Here is a 20,501-nt window from a genome sequence, read left to right as displayed (position 1 = left end):
CACACTGGGCCCAGCCTTGGAATGAAACTGGGTGCCTGGAGAGGAATGGGCTCTGCCACCTGCTCTGGGCAGCTTCCGGTGTGGGGGGACAGTCAGACACAGGGACAGACCGCTGGGAGGCATGGCTTAGGGAAGGCTTCCTGGAGGAGGTGGCCCTTCTCCAGGCTGAGGAAGCATTAAGATATGCTGGTGAAGTGGATTAGGGGAGAAGAGTGCTTGGGGCAGGGGGAACAGCATGGAGGCCAGGGATGGCCAGCGTGCCCCCTCCTGTCTCTGAAAGTTAGGAAGTGAGTCAGGCTCCCTTCTCCTGAATATAGGAACTCTGGCTTCTGCTTTGGGGAGGGGAGCTCACCTCCCAGACATCTGTCCCTTTGGGTCCTGCCCCAGCCCCCACCATCACCCCATTGCCCCCTCAATTTCTCTAGGGGCCAACTCTTACGTGATCATTAAATGTGAGGGGGACAAAGTCCGCTCGGCCGTGCAGAAAGGTACCTCGACGCCCGAGTACGACGTGAAAGGCATCTTCTACCGCAAGAAGCCAGGCCAGCCCATCACAGTCCAGGTGAGCCTGCCCCGTCCCAAAGGCCCCTCCTGGGCCCCCTGTCTGACGTTTCCCCACTCACAGGGGCTGGGCCCAGGAACACTACGTGCTGGTTCCCACTCTGTCCCTGACACAGTATGGCCTCGGGAATTCTCTTACCAGCCCTTTCCCGTGCCCCCGAGTCTGTGAGGTGGGTGCATTGGATTAGCTGGTGTGATTTAGAGACACAGCAGGGTCAGGCCAGGGACAGTGGTCACCTCTGCCAGTGGCTTGGGAGTTGCTCCTTAAATCCCTCTGGAGGTGGGTCTACCTGGAGAGCTTGCACTGAGATGAGATGCCCTGTGGAGGGGGTGGCTGTTTCCCTGAGAGCAAGGAACTAGAAAGCCAGGGTCCTGGGCATGGGATGATTCTGGGCTCGTTAGCGGGAAGTCCTGTCCCCCGGGCCCAGGACAGCCCCTCCCTGGCTGAGAAGCCACTATAGGATTTCCAAGTTTTGCTAACACTGGGTCGCACTGGATCAAATCACAGACCCATAGATGTTGGGGCTGAAAGGACCCGTAGAGGCCATTGATCCAACCCTCGTATTGAAGATGGGGGATGTCAGGGCAGCAGGTGTTTCACTTGTCCAATGTCACCTAAGGTCAGCGGCAGAACTAATAACACACTTAACTGTATACGTGGAAGGGAGTTGGACAGATGGGAGGAAGCCTGAGGCTCCAGAAGGGGTACGGCCAGACCTATACTCCTGCTCTTGAAGATGCCCTCCCGCACCCAATGATCCGCTGTCTCCTCCCAGCTCTGGAACCACCGAGTCCTGAAGGACGAATTCCTGGGCCAGGTGCACCTGAAGGCTGACCCCGATAACCTCCAGGCCCTGCACACCCTGCACCTCCGGGACCGCAACAGCCGGCAGCCCAGTGACCTGCCCGGCACTGTTGCTGTTCGCGTCTTCAGCAGCGTCTCCCTCACGGCCATCTGACACCTGCCCACCTGCCTGGCCTCCACAGTTTTACCATCTGCATGTCCCCAACCTGGCCAGGGACTAGCCTGGGAGCCAGGATGCTGGGGGCCTCTTCCCAGCTTTTCCACTGACTTGCTGGGTGACCTGGGGAGGCCTCTGCCTTTCTCAGGGCCTCAGTGTCCCCAGGCCCCCGAAGCGTTCCCTTGTCATGGAGGAGCCTTCCTCTGAGATTGACAATAGCTCTCCTTCCCCCAGCTGTCACCACTGCGAAGGGACTCTATCCGTTGAAAACATTTCCCCAAGGCCCTGCTGTCTGCAGACAGACTGCCAAGATGCCACTTGTTTACACGCAATCTGCCACGTCCCCAAACCCCACCCTTGCCCCTTGTGTCCCGGGCCTGCCCCTGTGAACTAGACCTTGCTTTCTCTGTCACCGACACCTGGTTTGCTAGCCACCTTGAAAGGGCTCTCAGCTCTTGCTGGGTTCCTGCTTGGGCTGGAGTCAGGAAGATGGGCAGGTGACATATGTTCATCCTGTCCGCTTGCCCATCCATTTATTTATTCAACAGAGATTTGCCAAATGAATGAACGTTGCCCATGAGACCCCCAGTGGCGCCAGGCACCTCCCTGCCGCTCTGGAGACCTGGCATCTGTCCTGGGCCTCACCCCTGCTCTCAGGTCCTCTCCAAGGCCGAAGCCCAGATGCCCAGATGCCCAGATGCCCAGAGGAGTTATGGCCGCCATCTCACCCCAGGCTCTGATTTCATTCCTAGCCTCAGTGAAGGCCCCTAGTGGGATGGCGGCAGTGGTGGGGAGGAAGGGCATCTTCCTGCCTCTGCTACCTTCATGCCCGGAGGCGTGTGCCTGGTTTGGTGGGCCAGGAGGGGGCGGGGAGGCCTGGGGACCTGAAGGCCCCCTTCTGCTGCGAGACCTGGGATTTTCCCGGGAGGAGGGACCCTGGGGTGGTGGTCTCAGGCCCAAGGGGCTCAGGTCACTTGTCGGGCTTGGCAGGAGACAGGCAAATCCATCACCTGACCAGAGGCCCCTCTCCCAACATTCCCCCCCAGAATGCAGCCAAAGAGGCTACAGCCTTCCTCTTGCTGCCTGGACCAAAATGTTCCTTGAGGCCTCAATGTTTTATAGTCTTTATGTGTTACCAATTTTAACCAGGGGCTTTTAAAGGGAAACTGAAAGCCTGAACCCCTTTTTTCATCTTCCAACTCCAGTTCCTGCGGTCCTCTGATTTTATTTTGATTCTGCAAGGGGAGGGATGAGGAGAAGTCCTGCCTTCTCAGAGGAGGCCCACAGTGGGGTGAAGAAGAGGGTGTTTTCTACTTGGATGTATCACCCCCTGGCCCCCCTGGGTTCTTGGTGAGTGTTGGCGCCACGACCTGCTTGGGTCTCTTCTGTGCCCTTCTCTGGCTCCAGCCCGGGCGACGTAAATGAAAAGCCCAGTTCCTGTGGCCTTGCTGGGGATTCCTTCTGGGCACCTGAATGTTTGGTTCCAGAGCTGGCTGTTCGGCGCCGTGTCCCGGCTGAAGGTGCTGGATTCTTGACCTCCCCTCCTCCAGCCAGGCTGGCTCTGCTCGTGTGTCCTGGCGCCCGGCACGTAAGGGGCTAGCACCTGAACAATGAGGACAAGAGGATTCCTTCTCGAAAAGCTGGGACTTCCCCTCCAGAGCCTGGGCCTGGGCCTGGGCCAGGACCACATGATCACGAGCAAGTCACTGAAACCTCCTGTGCCTCGATTTCCCTTCTGCGGAGTTTGTCGGCACTCTTACTAACAAGTGCTGAATAAGGGCAAAACCACACACCCTTCATGTATCTCTGTATGCGTGCACACTATACACCTTTGTGTAATCACCCCTCAGTGTCTTTTCCAAGTGAAGACTCCCAACTTGGGGTGGAGAGGTGAGGGCCAGGTAAGCCGGCTTGGGGCCTCTGGGGCCGACACCTGGGTCTTTGCTCAGCCATGCCCACCTGGGCTAGGGGGCAAACCAGGACCAACCGGCAGGCCTGTGTGGGCTTCGGTCTGGGGATTGGGCACTGCCTCCTCCCTCTGTACCCCCCCCCAAAAAAACCCAGGATTGGCAGCCCTGCCCTTGCTTGCTGCCCCTCTGAGTGGGCCAGGCTGGCTCTTGGCTGTGCAAAGGTCCCTGGTCCCTGGGCAGGTAAGGATGGAGTTCTTCCAGGCTGGGACTGGAGGGTTGGTGGGGAGAGCAAATGCTCCGTTCCCCTGATGCGCCCTTCAGCCCGTGGGGGCCTCAGAGTCCCCACTTGCCACTGGGCAGGGCTTCTGGTCATACCACCTGGATGTGGGCTTCACTCCCCTCGGCCAACCGTGGGGTTAGAGAGGAGACCTGTTCTGTTCTCAGAATAAACATTACCATAATCCCAGAGAGACTTTCTTGCATCTGTCTGTCTCTCTGGGGGTAAGGGACAATGGAGGGAATATTCCCAGCTGAGGTGGGCCCTGCTGCTGGCTTGGTGCATCTGTGGGCAGAGATCATTCCATCATTTCTTCAGCTGGCCTTGTCCCAAGCCCCATCCTAGGCACTGGGGATGCAGGGAACCAGCCAGTCCCATCTGTGGGGCAGTCCACACACTAGGGGTAGGGGAAGCCACTGGAAACACTCTGATCCTAACAAACACCCTGCAGGGAGTGACTGGAAAGGCAGTGTGGGTTTTGGGGGCTTCCAGCCTACCTGGGAGGGAAGGTCGATGCCCTAGTTCAAGGGGACAGTGGAAGGAGAGAGGCAGCCACAGGAAGAGGAGCTGGGTTTGTGGGGGCACAGGTGGATGGGGGGAGGCCAGAGTGGAGGCAGTTGGGGGCAAGATGCTGGCAGTTCCAGCCAGGAAGCTGGGGGGTAGGGGCTAGGGAGAACTAGTAGACAGATTTTGGAGGTCGAGTGGATGGAACTCAGGGATGACAGGGTGGGGAGTGAGGGAAAATGAATGAAGGCCAATTCCTAGGTTTCTCTACAGGCCCGTGAGCAAAGGACATTATGAATGCTGAGCCCTGCTTAGCATAGAACATCACCGTGGGTGCTAAATCGTTGCTGTTACGGCATTCAGGGACCACCGCGGATCTCTCCACTCCCTACCACTCTGGGGCCATCCTCACAGATCAGGCCTGCATTCTGCCTCCCCGTTCCTCCCGGCGTCTCCGTTTGCCCATCTGTGCTAGCCACCTCCGGCCTGGGAGGCTCAGCAAGGGAGGTGATGGGAGGAGGGGTGGGTAGCAAATGGCAGTGGCCGGCGCCAGCCCAGCAGTGGGGACGGTGCCCGGAAGCAGCCCGTGCCTGGGCCGCCTGGCTGAGCCCGCTCTGGCAGCGGGGGGCCTGCAGGGGTCAGGAGTGTCGAGTCAGAGTCTCAGAGTCCCCGCACTGTTGCTTCTCACCTGCTGGTCCAGGCGGGACACTCAGCCTTGCTCCCATGGGGCTCGGAGGGCAGCCGTGCCCGCGCCCAGCAGGTGGCACACTTGGGCCTCCCATCCCATTCTTTGGGGGTAGCCTCTTCCCTGCCGACACCCCTCAGTTACAGAGGAGGGCCTCCAAGAGTGCCTCCCTCTGCCCAGGCCAAAGTTGCCCCCAGAGAGGCCCACACCGATGGGGCAGTGGCCAGGGTGGCAGGAGGTGGAGGCTGGTGACAAGGACATGCCAGGACTCAGCGAAGAGTCCTCAATGTTACTGCCTTTGCCAGAGCCAATAACACTGTGTACTCCTCCCGTTTTGGCCCCACCTCACACTGTTAAATCACAGAATTTCACTTCGACTCATACGTGTCCCTGGTACAGGCAGGGTTGCTCCCAGTCAGTTGGGTTGAGAAAGTTTCCTGGATGATTAGGGACCACACCCCCACCCCCACCCCCACCCCCAGAGCAGGGTGTGGGGACAGTGTCGAAGTGAAGAGCTTCAGGGGGCACATCGGAGCAGAGCCTTTGGGAAGTGGGTCTGGGGAGTGGGTCGTGTGTGTACAGGGGCTGGGGAGAAAGGGCCAGAACCTGGGGCTTGCAACCTCTTGCCCGGCCCTGCCGGGTCCTCTCCTCTCAAGAGCGTCAAGCAGGCATTTACAGAGAAGAAAACAGGCTTGGTGGAGGGCAGGCAGGTGCCGAGACTCAGCAAATGGGTGACCGGCCGGGTGGGAGGTGCCCCGCCCGCGCTGGGAGCAGGGGGCGGTCCTGCGTGTGATGGCAGGCAGCTGGGCGCCGGAGCTTGGGCCTGAGTCCCACTCTGCTCAGCGGCACAGCCGAGGGACCCTGGGGCCCCGGCCTCCCTCCTGAGCTGATGTCCCGGCACCCAGATCTCGGAGGCCCCTCTGACTCCGCCTCCTGAGGGAAGGCTCTGGAGTGGGGCGTGGGGAGGGCAGCAGTGCCGCTGGATAGCCGTCCTGCTCGGGAAAGAGAGGGAGAGGCTGAGAGGGAGGCCGACGGTCACACAGGGAACAACTGACCGATCCCGACAGACCCCACAGTGACGAGCCTCGGAGCAAGACAGCGGAAAAGGGGACGTGTGTCTGCAGATTGTCCCAGCCCCGGGACCCCAGGTCTTGAGCCCTTCGTGCAGGGGACAGCCGCCTCCAGGCTGGTGGGCAGCTGAGAGTGGGGAGCTGGGACCCCGGTAAGCATGGGCTGCCGGCTCTCCGGGGCGCTGGGAGAAGGGTTTGCTGCGCGTCGGGGAGGTCACAGACTTGGGCTTCCCGGGAGCCCCTGCCCCCAAGCCATTTGCTCCTGGTCTGGGCCCCCTGCCACATTTGGGGGTCCAGCCACAGCTGCCACTGAATGAAACGGTCTGGAGCCTGGACAGATGGGGGCTTGTAGCCTGGAGAAGGGCAGAGTCAAGGGGCGTGGTGGCCATTGAATGGTCTCTGCCTGGGGCAGGGTGGCAAATGTGCTGGGGACACAATGAGAGAGAGAGACAGAGTTTGAGAGAGAGAGAGAGAGAGAGAGAGACTCTTTTGGCCCCTGACGCTCTCCCTTGATCTCTTTATCTTTCTTTCTCTCTCTTTGGATAAGTGACTTCCTTCCTCCGTGCTTCAAAGTTCCCTTCTGTGAAATGGGAATAGGGTTGTTGTGGGGACAAGGTAAGGTCAGTCGCGGACATAGAAGTGTAAATACGGTGTTGTTTCCCCTATCTTCAATTTGAAAAGCAATTAACTCAAACGTGGGCTAGTTCTTATTTTCAGGAAGAAGTTTATCTTGTAGCTTTTTCCTTCTGTGTGCCTGTTAAATTCCATGCCCCTCCACCCTCAGAGCCCCGAAAGGCCCGCTCTGCCCCTGCTCTTGAGGCTCACCCTGGTGCAGGAGGCCGGGGCAGCCGCTGGGCACCCTGCTCAGCCTCGGCTCCCCACAGCAGCCGCCTGCCAGCCCTGTTGAATCGCCCGCCCCACCAGGCGGGCTGGGTGCCCGTCTCCAGAAGAACTGCACGCCTGCTGTGCTCTGGAGCTCCAGGGCAGGGGTCAGGGCTCGGGTGTCAGGCAGTGTCCTGGACAGAGGATCAAATGCCCCAGTGCCTCTGAATGGGCCTTGTGAAAAATTGATGCTCACCCTGGGGGGCAGAAGGGCCTCCCACCATGGCCTATGGGCTGGGGCTGCCTTGGATCACCATGCTTGGTCCCACAGTTCCTTCCTGAGCAATCTCTGGGCCTGGCCCTAAACTGTGTGAGGTAGAGGCCGAGCCCACCCCCTGCCCTGGATTAACTCCCCAACTTTGGGGGGACAGAGGTGGGGACAGACCCTGACCTGACAACATAATGCACATAGTCAGGGCTGGATAGACAGAAACATCAGGGCTCTTGTCAGCCTAGGGGTGGTCAGGGAAGGCTTCCTGGAGGAGGTGCTGAACTGAACCGTGAAGAATAGGTGGGAATTTACTAGTCAGAATTCCAGGTGGAGGGGCCCGTGTACGCAGAGGCCAGGAGCTATGAAAAGGCCTGGCATGTTTTAGGAGTGAGTGCTGAGGATAACCCAAGTGTCAGGGAGGGGTTAGGGAAAAGGCAGTGAGAAGTAAGACTAAGACATCAGTAGGAGCCACATGGTACTGGAGCCCCCATCCTGAAAGCAGTGGGTGCCCTGGGGAAGGGTTTTAGGCAGAGCATTCCATGAGCAGGTCATGCTCGCCTGTGACCCTCCCTTGGGCCTGGCTCCTCCTGTCACCCAAACTCCTGGGGCGGCCCTGAGTTGGAAGGCCAGAAATCAAGTCCTGGTCCTGAACTTGCCCTGCCCTGCGGTGTGACTTTGGCAAGTCTTGGTCCCTCTCTGTCTTGGTCTCTCCCGTATGTCCCGGGCAGGGGGCTAGACTTGCTACTTCCTAGGAGCCCTTTAGAAATCTCTGAATGACCGTAACCAAGGGAAGAGCTCAGCTGCTCTGGGCAGTAGAGCTGGTGACGGCGGCTGAGGCTTAGGTCACGCAGGCTGGGCTGTGGCCAGAGGGAGAGAAGCCAGGGAGGGAGGGTTCCCCAGAGGGAGGAGTGGCTGAGGCTTTGGAGAGCCCAGGTGACCCCAGCCAGGCTCCCAGCTGCTGGGGCTGGCCTGCTCAGAGGCTTCACATGGTCTCTCCCCCCACAGAACTGTATCTGGCCAGGCAGGAGGCACAAGCATCTGACGAAGGACAATGGTGATTCTTCAGCAGGTGAGTGCTCCCCGCACCCCACTGGTCTTCATCTGTCTGTGCCAGGAAGAACCCTGTTGCGTGGCTCATCCCGCCCCATCCCACATTCTCTCATCCCTATGGTTAAACCATAGGACACCCTCCCCAATACTTTCTTTTAGAAGCCACCTATCTATGCTTTAAAACCTAGCGGCGAAACTTTCCCTGCTCTCGAAGGCCCAGTCTAGAACTGCTCCCTCTGATGTGTCTGCTGGGGCCTTCCCTTCTCAATACACTCACCCCACTGGGTAGAACTTATTTCTTTACATAATCTCTGACTCCCCAGGCATTCCAGGAAGTAGAACAGCAGGTGCAAAGGCCCGAATGTGGGAAAGCCTTTGGGGACAGGGCATAGGAAGTTGGTCAGTCTAGTGAAGCCAGACCAGGAAGGGCCTTGAGCCTGACGGGAACAGAGAGTGGGGGATGACCTGCTTGGATCTGGGGTAATATGGGAAAGGTGCTGGCCTCTAGCCCCCCTTTCTTCCCAGGGCCACAGTGGCCCCTGACCCTCAGCCCTTCCCCGTGATCAGCCTGAGGCTCTAATGAGCTCCTGGTCTCCAGAGCCAGGAATGTGGGCCCTGAGCCAGGTCAGCTTGGCACCAAGCCCTCGGCCTGGTGGGAGTGTGTGCCACGGGGGCTTGGCCAGCAGCTTCACATCCTCCAGGCCCGTCAGAGGCCAGTGGGCAGCCTTGTTCTGCAGCTGTGTGTGTGTGTGTCTGTGAGAGAGAGAGAGAGCGAGAGCGAGAGAAGGCAGGCTTCAGTCAGGGCAGGATCAGAATGGACAGTCTTCCAACCCAGGCCTGGAGGAGACGCCCGCTAGAGCCCCTTGGCTTGACAGCCCGTTCAAAGCCCCAGCAGAGACGGCCAGAGCCAACAAGAGAAGGAAAGTCGCTATCATTGAACATTTGCTGTGTGCCAGGGCCTCGGCTGCTGGCACGGCTGGGTGGGTGGGGGCATTCATAGCCCCCAGAGGGGCAGCCTGGGCCGCCCAGAGCCTCCAAGGGGTTCCCCCCAGGAAGCCTGTGAGGCAGGCCTTCGGCTGACTGTGCTTCTCCGTCATGTGCCCTCTCTGAACGCTGGTCCACCTCACCCCGTGGGCAGGCTCTGCTGGGAGAGTGTCCACAGGGAAACGCAGATTCCGCCCACCCTTCACCCAGAAAGTACCTTTCTATTACTGCTTTGCTCCTGAGAAAGGTCCCAGCTCTGGGGAGCCAGCCAGCTCTGCAGCTCCGCAGGCCGAGCCCACACACCCGGGCTCCAGCTTGGGCTCCATTTTTGGTGAACGGGCAGATTTGGGCATGTTTTTCAGCTTTCCTGAGCCTCTGTTTCCTCACCTATAAAATGAGGGGGGAAAACCCCTCTCTCCTGGGCTTGTTGTTGTGAAGATAAAATGCCCTGAAGGTTCAGTCAAGGTGCTCTTGCTTTTACCTGCCTCTTGAGCCCGCCTCTCTCCTCCCTCCCTCCTGCTTCTCCTTCCTGCCCTGAAAGCCCTGGGTTCTCGGACACATCCCGCCCTGAGCACTTCGCTTCCCATTTTCCTGGCCACCCTCTCCTCAGGCCTTGAAGTGGCCACTATTCCCTTGGGAAACCTCCCTGCTCTGCCCACGGTGGAGTCGGCGTGCCAGAAGCTGCCTCCCCTCCAGCCACGTTCTCACTCATCCACCCAGCAGCCTGGCACTGAGCCCCTTCTCTGTACCAGGCTGGGCACAAAGGATGCAGAGATAAATTGCTCCCTGTCCTGGAGTAGTTACCAGACTAAGGTGGGAGGTGGCTTGAATGAAACGGTCGTGGCAGGAGTCCTGGGGTGGAGTGGGGTGGCACAGAGCCTGGGGGTCGGGGGAGCTTCCGCCCTGCCTGTGGTGGGGGGTGGGGGTTGCCGGGAATTGTGCTGAGGCTGTTGCAGGAGCTCCTTCTGTACAGATGGGGGATTGAGGTCTCCGGAGGAGGAATTGGCCCAGGTTACAAGGCCAGCCGGTGCTTGCAAGAACCCACAGATCTGGGGCGCACATGACCCGCTTTAAGGACCTCAGGGAGGGCTGCTGTGTTTCTGTATGAGATGATTTCCGGCTCCGTGGTGGACCCAGGGGAGGGACTGAATGTACTTTGCCCGGATTCAGGAGCACAGGGAGGTTTGAAGATAAATTGGTGGGCTGTTGATAACATCAATTGAATTGACCCTTTTATTAAAATGTCCTTCTTTGTCTCTTAGAACAATGTTATAATGATCTCAAGTCTACTTTGTCTGATATTCTAGCCACCCCAGCTCTTTTTTGGTTATAGAAATATATTTTTCTATCTTTTCACTTTCAGTCCATCTGTGTCTTTGGATCTAAAGTGAGTCTCCTGTAGTTGACCAATAGTTAGATTCTGGGTTTGTTGTTGTTGTTGTTGTTTTCCCTTAACCTATTCGGCCAACCTCTACCTTTTAACTGGAGAGCTCAATTCATTTCCATATAAAGACTTCTGCCATCTTGCTATGTTTTCCTAAATGTCTTTCCACCCTCCCCCCACCAAATTCCTCTATTACTGCCTTCTTTTGTGTTTGATTGATCTTTTCCCCAGTGTATTCTTTTGATTCCCTTATCATTTATATATATATATGCATATATATATATAGTGGTTACCCTGGGTTTACAATTAATATCTTACATTTAAAACAATCTAGTGGGAGTTAATACCAACTTAGCTTTGATGACCCATAAAAAATGCTGTTTTTGTGCAGCTATCCCTCTCCCTTTTATATTGTGATTGTCAGAAATTACATCTTTATACATGGTGTGCCCATTAACATAGATTCATAGTTATTGCTTTATGCATTTGCCTTTTATCTTTAAGATTTTATTTATTTGAGAGAGAGCAAGCAAGCACGAGTGGGGACAAGGGGCAGAGGGAGAGGGAGAAAGACTTCCTGCTGAGCAGGGAGCCCGATGACATGGGGCTTGATCGCCAGACCCTGGGATTACAACCTGAGCCGAAGGCAGACGCTTAACCGACTGAGCCACCCAGGTGCCCCTGCATTTGCCTTTTAAATCATATTTTAAAAAAAAAAGAGGAGTTACAAACCAAAGTAACAATCATGCTGGCTTTTATTTTTGCCTGTGTAAATATGCTTTTGGTAAAATTACCTTTATCAGAGTTCTTTATTTCTTTGTATGGCTTTAGATTACTGTCTAGTGCCCTTTAATTACAGCCTGAAAGACTACTTTTAGCATTTCTTGTAGGCAGGTCTACTAGCGACAAAATCCCTCAGCTTTCATTTATCTGAGAATGTCTTAGTTTTTTGTCATTTCTGAAGGATGGTTTTGCCAGATACTGCATTCTTCTTTTAAATTTTATTTCCAGTGTAATTAGCATAGTGTTATATTAGTTTCAGATGTGCAATATAGTGATTCAACAGTTCCATAAGTTACTCAGTGCTCATCAAAATAAGTATACTCTTAATCCCCATCACCTGTTTCACCCACCCCTCCCCCTCCCCATTTTTTCTTTATAGTTAAGAGTCTGTTTCTTGGTTTGTCTCTTTTTTCCCCTTTCGTTCATCTGTTTTGTTTCTTAAATTCCACATGACTGAAATCATACAGTATTTTTCTTTCTCTGACTGACTTATTTCGCTTAGCATTATACTCTCTAGATTCATCCATGTTGTTGCAAATGGCAAGATTTCCTTCCTTTTCATGGCTGAGTAATATTCCATTGTGTGTGTATATACCACATCTTCTTTATCCACTCATCTGTTGATGGACACTTAGGCTGCTTCCATAGTTTGGCCATTGTAAATAATACTGCAATAAACATAGGGGTGCATGTAGCCCTTTGAATTAGTGTTTTTGTATTCTTTTTTTTTTTTTAAAGATTTTATTTATTTATTTATTTGAGAGGAGAATGAGAGAGAGAGAGAGCATGAGATGGGGGAGGGTCAGAGGGAGAAGCAGACTCCCCGCTGAGCAGGGAGCCCGATGCGGGACTCGATCCCGGGACTCCAGGATCATGACCTGAGCCGAAGGCAGTCGCTTAACCAACTGAGCCACCCAGGCGCCCTAGTGTTTTTGTATTCTTTGTGTAAATACCCAGTAGTGTGATTACTGGATCATAGGGTAGTTCTGTTTTTAACTTTTTGTGGAACCTCCATACTGTTTTCAACAGTGGCTGCACCAGTTTGCATTCCCACCAACAGTTCGCGAGGGTTCCTTTTTCTCCACTTCCTGGCCAACAGCTGCTGTTTCTTATTCATCATTCTGACAGGTGTGAGGTGGTATCTCACTGTGGCTTTGATTTGTATTTCCCTGATGATGAGTGATGTTGAGCATCTTTTCATGTGTCTGTTGGCCATCTGTGGGTCTTCTTTTTTTTTTTTTTATTTTAAATTTTTTATTTATTCATTTGAGACACAGAGATACAGAGAGAGAGAGAGAACATGAGCAGGGAGAGAGGCAGAGGGAGAGGGAGAAGCAGGCTCCCCGCCGAGCCAGGAGCCCGATGTGGGGCTTGATCCCAGGACCCTGGGATCATGACCCGAGCCGAAGGCAGACGCTTAACCATCTGAGCCACCCAGGCACCCCATCTGTGGGTCTTCTTTAGACAAATGTCTGTTCATGTCTTCTGTGCATTTTTAAATTGGATTATTTGTTTTTTGTGTGTGTGTGTTGAGTTGTATCAGTTCTTTATATATTTTGGATACTAACCCTACACTGGATATGTCATTTGCAAATATCTTCTTCCATTCAGTAGGTTGTCTTTTAGTTTTGTTGGTTGTTGCCAGATATTTAATTCTGGTCTGATTTTTTTTTTCCCCTTTCAGTATTTTAAACATATCCTCTCACTGCCTTCTGGCCTCCATGATTTCTGATGAGAAATCAGCTATTACTCATATTGAAGATGCTTTGTATACGAGTCTATCTTTACTTTGTCTTTTGATAGTTTGATTTTAATGTGTCTCAATGTGGATCTTTTTTCCCCTTTGCTGTGCAGAAGCTTTTTATTTTGATGAAGTCTCAATAGTTTACTTTTGCTTTTTTACTTTTTTACTTTTACCTTGCCTCAGGAGACTAGGAAGATGTTGCTACAACTGATGTCAGAGAAATTACTGCTTGGGTTCTCTTCTAGGATTTTTGTGGTTTCAGGTCTTACATTTAGGTTCTTTTTTTTTTGAAAGATTTTATTTATTTGAGAGACAGAGAGAGCAAGAGTGCGCACAAGTGGGGGTAGGGGCAGAGGGAGAAGCAGACTCCCCTCTGAGCAGGGAGCCCGAATAGGGGCTCAAAAGCAGGACCCCAGGATCACGACCTAAGCCCAAGGCAGCCGCTTAATCAACTGAGCCATGCAGTCACCCCATTACATTTAGATTCTTAATCCGTTTTGAGTTTATTTTTGTGTGTCGTGTAAGAAAGTGGTCCAGTTTCATTCATTTACATGTAGCTGTCTAGTTTTCCCAATACCATTTGTTCAAGAGACCATCTTTTTCCCATTTCATATTCTTTCTGCCTTTGTCAAAGATTAATTGACCATATAATTATGGGTTTATTTCTGGACTTTCTATTCTGTTTTATTGATCTATGTGTCTATTTTTGTGCCACTACCGTACTGTTTTGGTCACTGCAGCTTTGTAATATAATTTAAAGTCTGGAATTATGATGCCTGCAGTTTTGTTTTTCTTTTTCAAAATTGCTTTGGCTAGTGGGATCTTTTGTGGTTCCAGACAAATTTTAGGATTGTTTGTTCTAGCTCTGTGAAAAATGCTATTGGTATTTTGATAGGAATTACATCAAAAGTGTAGATTGCTTTGGATAATATATTTTAACAGTATTTGTTCTTTCAATCCATGAACATGGAATATCTTTCCATTTCTTTGCATTGTCTTTAATTTCTTTCATCAGTGTTTTATAGTTTTCAGAGCACAGACCTTTCACCTCCTTGGTTAAGTTTGTTCTTAGGTATTTTATTATTTTGGGTGCAATTGTAAATGGGATTTTTTTTTTCTTAATTTCTCTTTCTGCTGCTTCATTATTGGTGTATAGAAATGCAATGGATTTCTGTATATTGATTTTTGTATCCTGTGACCTTACTGAATTCATTTATCAGTTTTAGTAGTTTTTTGGTGGAGTCTTTGGGGTTTTCTATATATAGTATCATGTCATCTGCAAAGTGTGATAATTTTACTTCTTCCTTACCAATTTGGATGCCTTTTATTTTGTTATTTTTGTTGTCTGATTGTTATGGCTAAGACTGTTGTCTGATGTTATGGCTAAGACTCAATGTGGATCTTTTTGAGTTCATCCTACTTGGAATTTATTGAGCTATTTGGATATGAAGATTTGTATCTTTCATCAAGTTTGGGAAGTTTCTGACCATTATTTCTTCAAATATCCTTTCTGCCCCTTTCTCTTCTCTTCTCCTTTGGGATTTCCCTTATGCATATGTTGGTCCACTTGATGTCTCATAGGTTTCTTAGGTTCTGCTCACTTTTCCTAATTCTTTTTTTTTTTTCCTTCCTATTCCTCAGACTAGATAATCTCAATTAACCTATCTTCAAGTTTGCTGATTTTTCTTTCTGCCTGTTCAAATTTGCTATTGAATGCCTCTAGTGAATTTTTCATATTGGTTATTGTATTTTCCAACTCATAACATTCTATTTGATCACTTGTAATAATTTCTATCCTTTTATTTGTACTATTTGGTGAGATGTTCCGGTTTCCTTCCATTCTTTGACTATATTTAAGGTAGTTGATAAAAATCTTTGTCTATAAAGTCCAATGTCCAATGTCTGAGCTTCCTCAGGGTAAGTTTCTATTAATTTCTTTTTACCTATGAATGGGCCATACTTGTTTCTTTGCATGCCTCATAATTTTTTGTTGAAAACTGGACTTTTTTTTAAACTGGACATTAAATATAATATGATAACTCTGGATAGCTCACTCTCTCTGGTTTGTTGTTGTTGCTTCTTGTGAGTTGTAGTTTTGTTTAGTGACATTTCTAAACTATCTTTATGAAGACTGTCTTCTTTGCTGTGTGTGGTCACTGAACTTTTGAAAACCCCTAGAACCAAAAACAAAACAAAAAAACTCTTAAGTCCTGCAGCTGGGCTGTGTGTGTGTGTGTGTGTGTGTGTGTGTGTGTGTTGGGGCATGCTTTCAATGCTCAGGCCATTTACAACCCTGCCTTAGCCTTCACTTCCTGTCTACATGGAGCTTGAGGGCCAGTTGAAGGTGAGCGCTTAGGGTGTTCTTGGGCTTTTTCTGAACATTCTTCCATTCCTGGGCATTTATGAGGTTTTCTAGATTCCCTAGTATATGCAGGAGTTTTTCAAAACCCATATTCTCCTGGCTTTCCTCTAGGCTTTGGAGTGTCTATTGTTTTTCCAGCTGATTATTTTTTTCCCCAGATGGCAGTGGGTAGTTCATCTGTCTTTGAATGCTTTTGACCAGAGCCCTCCCTAGTTGCTCCTCCACCCTGGGGGAGTTCCAAGTTAGGGAAATAAAGGCAAGCCCTTTCTATTATTCCCTAAAGGATATTCCCTTTAGCTTCCCTAAAGGGAAGCTTCCAGACAGGTTAAAACAACCATAATTCTTTGTTAAAAGTTCTGTTCTGCTTCTGGCCCCAAGAATCCACACCAGGGACGTGGGCCTACATCTTCAAGATTGCCACAAGACAGGGGTGTGGGGGGGTAGGTTAAAACACCACAAAGCTCTCCTGCTGGGGTTCAATCACCTTTCTCTTTATTAAATGTTCCATTGGTTACTATAAATATTTGATTATTTTCTAGAGTTCTGGTACAGGTGATTTTGACAGTTTTTGCCATATTTTTTAGTGTTTCTGTAAAGGGATGAGTTCTTGAGTTTCCTTCTTTGTCGTCTTCCTTGACATCCCTTGCTCATGACAGTTGGCACAGTTACTAAATGAAAGCTTTTGTCCCAACTCAGTATGTATCCTTGGGCAAGTCTCTTCACCCCCTCTGAACCTCAGTCTCCCCATCTGGCCAGAATTGGACTGGATGGTGGTGGGGTGGGGTGAGGGCAGTACCATGAGTTTGTGTGAGGCACCAATGAAGTACAGAAAAGAAGCAGTGGGGTGTGTGTGTGTGTGTGTGTGTGTGTGTGTGTGTGTGTGTGTGTGTGGAGAACAGGTGGCACGTGGCTCTGTGGAGCCCTGGTGGCTGGGTGGGGGCAAAGAAGAAGATAGTGGGGTGAAGCATTCCTGGTAGAGGGCTCACAGAAGCAAAGGTGAAGAGAGGGAGACTCTGTCCTGTGTGTTCAAGGCAGCAAAGGATGAGGCTGGAGCAGCAGTGAGCCCTGGTTCTGGGGGAGGATGTGGTGACACCAGAGTGGGTCACAGGGGCATGAGACTTGCCACCCAGACCTGGGGTGCTTGCTGGCCACAGGGAAGGGGCCTCTTCCCAGGCTTTGGCTCCGGGTGGCCTGGGTGCATGGGGTTGAGCAGTGGGTCTCAGTCAGTACTTGCCCGGGTCTCCCTGAGAGGGCCTGTCTCCATCCACCAGACCTGTTTTACCATCTCTTCCTTCCTACCTCTGCTTCTCTGTGCTTTGCTGTTCTCTCCTCGGGAGTGCCCTTCCCTCTCCTGTCTGCCGAAAATAATCACAATATCCAGGTGTCGCCCCTAACATGACTTGCTCAGTTAACACTAACCAACACTCACAGGGCCATTTGTCCTAACAGGCACGGATCTGAGTGAGTTACACACGTAAACCTGTTTAATTCTCACAGGCAACCCCTGCAGTACTGTTATCTTGTCATCCCACAGATGCGGAAACAAAGGCACAGGCAGGTTGAGGAGCTTGCCCAAGCTTACACAGCTTGAGTGACCTAGCAGGATTAAACCTAAGCTGTCTGGGTCCCGAGTCCAACGGCTTAGTGGCCATGCTGTCCTGTCTCTCCAGGACTAATCCATCCCTCATCTGGTGGTACTGGCCTCTCTGGGTCTGGGTCTGTGCATCCCCAGGCTGGGAGCTCTGAGGATGGTATCCCCTAAACTTTAGTCTGAGCCTGTGAAGGTTGGTCACAGGTCTGGTTAAATGGACAAATGGAAGGATGCCTGGAAGCCCACCCCCAGCACCTTCCTCTGTTCCCATGGACACCCGTGGGTGGGTGGGTGGGCAGGGGTGGGTGTGCTTATTCTGTGCTTGGCTGGGAGAAGGACCCCTCCCGAGAGCAGGGTCCCTGAGAAGGCACAGGAAGTAGGTGGGAATGGCTGTGGGTCAGTCGGCTGGTGCCAGGTAGCAGAGTGCTGGGTCCCTGAGGCTGGGATAGGGGGTTGGGGTGGAAGGAAGCCCAGGTCCAGTGGGGCAGCTCTGAGTTCTGTGTGAGGCATCACTGTCTCCTTCCTATCATTCCCCCTACTTCCCATAGTGGTTGGCTTGTTTTTGTGGGACCAATTAGGCCTCCAGGATTCCAGACAATGCCAAGGGCCAAATATGGAAACAATAGGCCTTGAAGAGAGACGAGAGTGAGGGAGAGGGGAAGAAGAAAACCTAAGTAGGGAGAGGGGAGAAGAGAGTGGGAGGAGAGTCACAGGGCCTGTGCATTCTGGATAGGATGATGGCCACTGTGGCCCATGGCCCAGCGTGGACCCAAGCCAGGTGCCCAGTCCTGCGTGGCTGCCCGGACACAGGAGCCCAGCTTGTTGTCCACTGTCCTGGAGAACCAGAAGGCACCCTCCCCCAGGCCTCCGTGCTTCCTCTGCATGCTGGAGATTACCAGCTGGCTAGCCTCAAGGCTGGATGAGGAGGACCAGACACGGACTGTTCAGAAACTTCCTCGCTCCAGTTTCCCCGAGCCCCTGAAGATGTTTACCTGCCATGGCTTTCTAGAGGTAGCAGGGAGCTAGAAGGGTCTTTCAGGCACCTTCCCTTCAGTCTCAAAAATTCATCAAGTTTATTGCGTTCCCCTTCATAACATCCCCAGGTTTCTTTCCATAGAGAACACACAGATTTTTCTCCAAAACTGCAGTCCAGGTGAGGTTCCAGGTGCCTGGTTTGCGCTGAGGCCCGCAGCTCGGTTCCCGGGGCCCCGCAAGCTGTGGTCTGGCTGAAGCCGGCCGGGGATCCCCACGATCAGGTGGTGGGGGTCCCGCGCAGATGGGAGAGGGCCAGGGCAGCGCCGGCGCCCCCTCCCCGGTCCGCCCGCGGGCGTCACCTAAGCCGCCGTTGCCATGGGCCCGCGGCAGATGGCCGGGTTTAGGGTTCCCCGGCGGCGGCGCGCATGGGATTAAGTGAATTAGGGAGCCCGAGCCCTGCCGCCGCCGGAGCCGCCGCCAGACCTTCCGTGCCATGGAGCCCCCTGCCGACCCCGCCGACCCCGCCGAGGTCCGCGCCAAGCAGCGAGTCAAGTGGGCGCTGGTGCGCAGCCTGAACCCCTCGTTGAAGAGTTATGCGGTCCTGCCGGTGAGGCCTGCGCGGGGTGGGGAGGGCACCCCGGGAAGCCCTCCGCAGGCCTCCGTTTCCCCGCCTGGAGAGAACTGGGCGGGTGGTGGTCGCAGAGCACTAGGGTGCACGCGGACAGGGCCCTCTGGTGGGGCGTACCATCCCTGATTCCCAGCGTGAACTTGGCCCCGGCTGCCCCTCCTTGTGCCTGGAGCTTTTGCGTTCACCCAAGGTGGATGGGCCAGGTCCCAGAAGGGGCTTCCCCAGTTCTCCGGGGTCCAGAGCAGGGAGCACCTCCAGGTGCTCCAAGGTGACTCGGGAGACACTTCTGGTCTGGCTGGCCCACCGCAGGAGAGCACGGTGGTAGGTCCCCTCTACCACCTAAGGTTAGCAACTGGAGACTTCCGTGCTCACAGGTGCCCTTGGCAAGTTGGTTGGTTCATCTTTCCCACCTGTGAAAATGGGGCTAATAAAACCAGTGTCCCAGAGTGATTATGAGGATGAGAGGGGGAAACAAGTCCTGAGATGGATTCGTTTTCATCCCACAAACAGGGACTGAGCCCTAGCTAGACTCTGCCCCAGAGAACGGAAGAGGCATAAAGGGCCAAGGCCCTGTTGGAAGTTAGTGTTCATCCCACACTGGGTTGCACACCTGGGAGTGCAGGTGGGTGGACATCAAGGCCAACATGCGTTTGTGGGGTCTCTCACCTTCCTATGCCCTGACTCTGAGTGGGTGAACACTGTGAACACCGAGGCCCAGAGAGACTGAAAGACTTACCCAGAGTCACACAGTATTAGTGGAAGAACTGGAACCCGAACCAAGATTGCTCTCCTTTTTCAAGATTTTATTTGTCAGAGAGCGAGGGAGCACACACGCACAAACAGGGAGAGCGCAGGCAGAGGAAGAAGCGGGCTCCCTGCTGAGCAAGGAGCCCAATGTGGGACTCGATCCCAGGACCCCAGGATCGATCATGACCTGAGCCGAAGGCAGACAGTTAAGATTTCTTAACTGTGTGTTCACTGTGGGTGTGTCCAGCTTCCCTGGGAGGTTTCCGGGTACTTTTGAGAACTTTTAGATAGATTCATTCTGAGAAATCATCACTCTGGGACTGGGAGACCCTCTGCTCTAGCCACGCATGTGACAGCAGAGAAGCTGGAACTGGCCCCATGTCACATGGCCATACGGAGGCGTCCATCATGTCACAAATGGGATTTTCAATTCAAGGTGAAGTCTCTAGTGGGGCACCCTTCACAGTGGAATGGTTGCAAATGGGGCCAGATGCGGGCATGAGTGCCTGGAGTCTGGGAATGGGAGGGGCCGGTGGGGTAAGACCTGGGGCCCAGTACTTCTTTCCTCTCCGTCTTCCTGCCCCACAAAAAAGTTTCCTGTTCTTTTCCATCTTCCTTCTCTCACCCAGCCAGGACTCTCAACCCACTCTGTTTTTGGTTCAGGCTCTGCCCTGCAGGTGCTCACAGTTTTATCAGTCACCAATTTGATGAGTGGCTGTGGCCAGGTTCCTTTGTCTCTTTGGGCCTCAGTTTCCTCATCTGTAAAAATGAAGACTTCCAACCCACCTGTATTCTGATGCCCCAAGAACTTAGCCCGGGACCATGGGAACTTCTCCCCTCAGAAGTTCTCAGGCCTCAGAATTTTCCCTGAGGCCACTTAGCTGCCATTTTAGTATTTTTCCTCAAGTTGAGACCCAGAGCAGAGGAAGAGTTAAGTCACTGCCCTCCTCACGACTGTCCTTGATTAGGAGAGTTCTAGTCACTTTGTTTCTGTAGGCTCTGAGCTCCCTGCTCAGCTGCTCTGAGCACCCAGTTCCTGATCACATGAGGTCTTTAATTTTGGTTATCCTCTGTTCCCTGAGTGGGATGCATTTTCTGTGTGCCAGGCTCTGCGCCGGGTCAGGGGTTATAGGTGACTCAGAGAGACCCTTGCCCTCCAGCTCTGCCCTCCGCTGAGGCTCCCAGCATGCC

At 52.8% G+C, this 20,501-nt stretch overlaps 2 protein-coding genes across 5 annotated transcripts in view; both read left to right on the top strand.

Annotated features, from left to right (window-relative positions):
* CAPN5 (calpain 5) overlaps positions 1-3,901 on the top strand; it is a 52,310-nt gene extending 48,409 nt beyond the window's left edge. For all 4 annotated transcript variants that reach the window (XM_045894493.3, XM_045894492.3, XM_064576880.1 and 1 more), the window contains 2 exons: positions 426-562; positions 1,338-3,901. In XM_045894493.3, the coding sequence (XP_045750449.1) occupies positions 426-562; positions 1,338-1,520 (320 nt within the window). In that variant the 3' untranslated portion in view covers positions 1,521-3,901. The remainder of the gene's footprint in view (positions 1-425; positions 563-1,337) is intronic.
* Positions 3,902-5,742: 1,841 nt separating this feature from the next.
* Positions 5,743-20,501, top strand: part of MYO7A (myosin VIIA) — an 82,192-nt gene continuing 67,433 nt past the window's right edge. Inside the window, exons 1-2 of the mRNA XM_064576878.1 lie at positions 5,743-6,121; positions 8,068-8,131. Coding sequence (XP_064432948.1) covers positions 8,114-8,131 — 18 coding nt within the window. The 5' untranslated portion in view covers positions 5,743-6,121; positions 8,068-8,113. The remainder of the gene's footprint in view (positions 6,122-8,067; positions 8,132-20,501) is intronic.

Source organism: Mirounga angustirostris, unplaced genomic scaffold (assembly GCF_029215605.1).
Source record: "Mirounga angustirostris isolate CCGP_5_RB_7025 unplaced genomic scaffold, mMirAng1.0.hap1 SCAF_13, whole genome shotgun sequence".
In the NCBI taxonomy this organism is placed as follows: domain Eukaryota; kingdom Metazoa; phylum Chordata; class Mammalia; order Carnivora; family Phocidae; genus Mirounga; species Mirounga angustirostris.
This window is presented reverse-complemented; position numbering and strand designations above follow the sequence as displayed.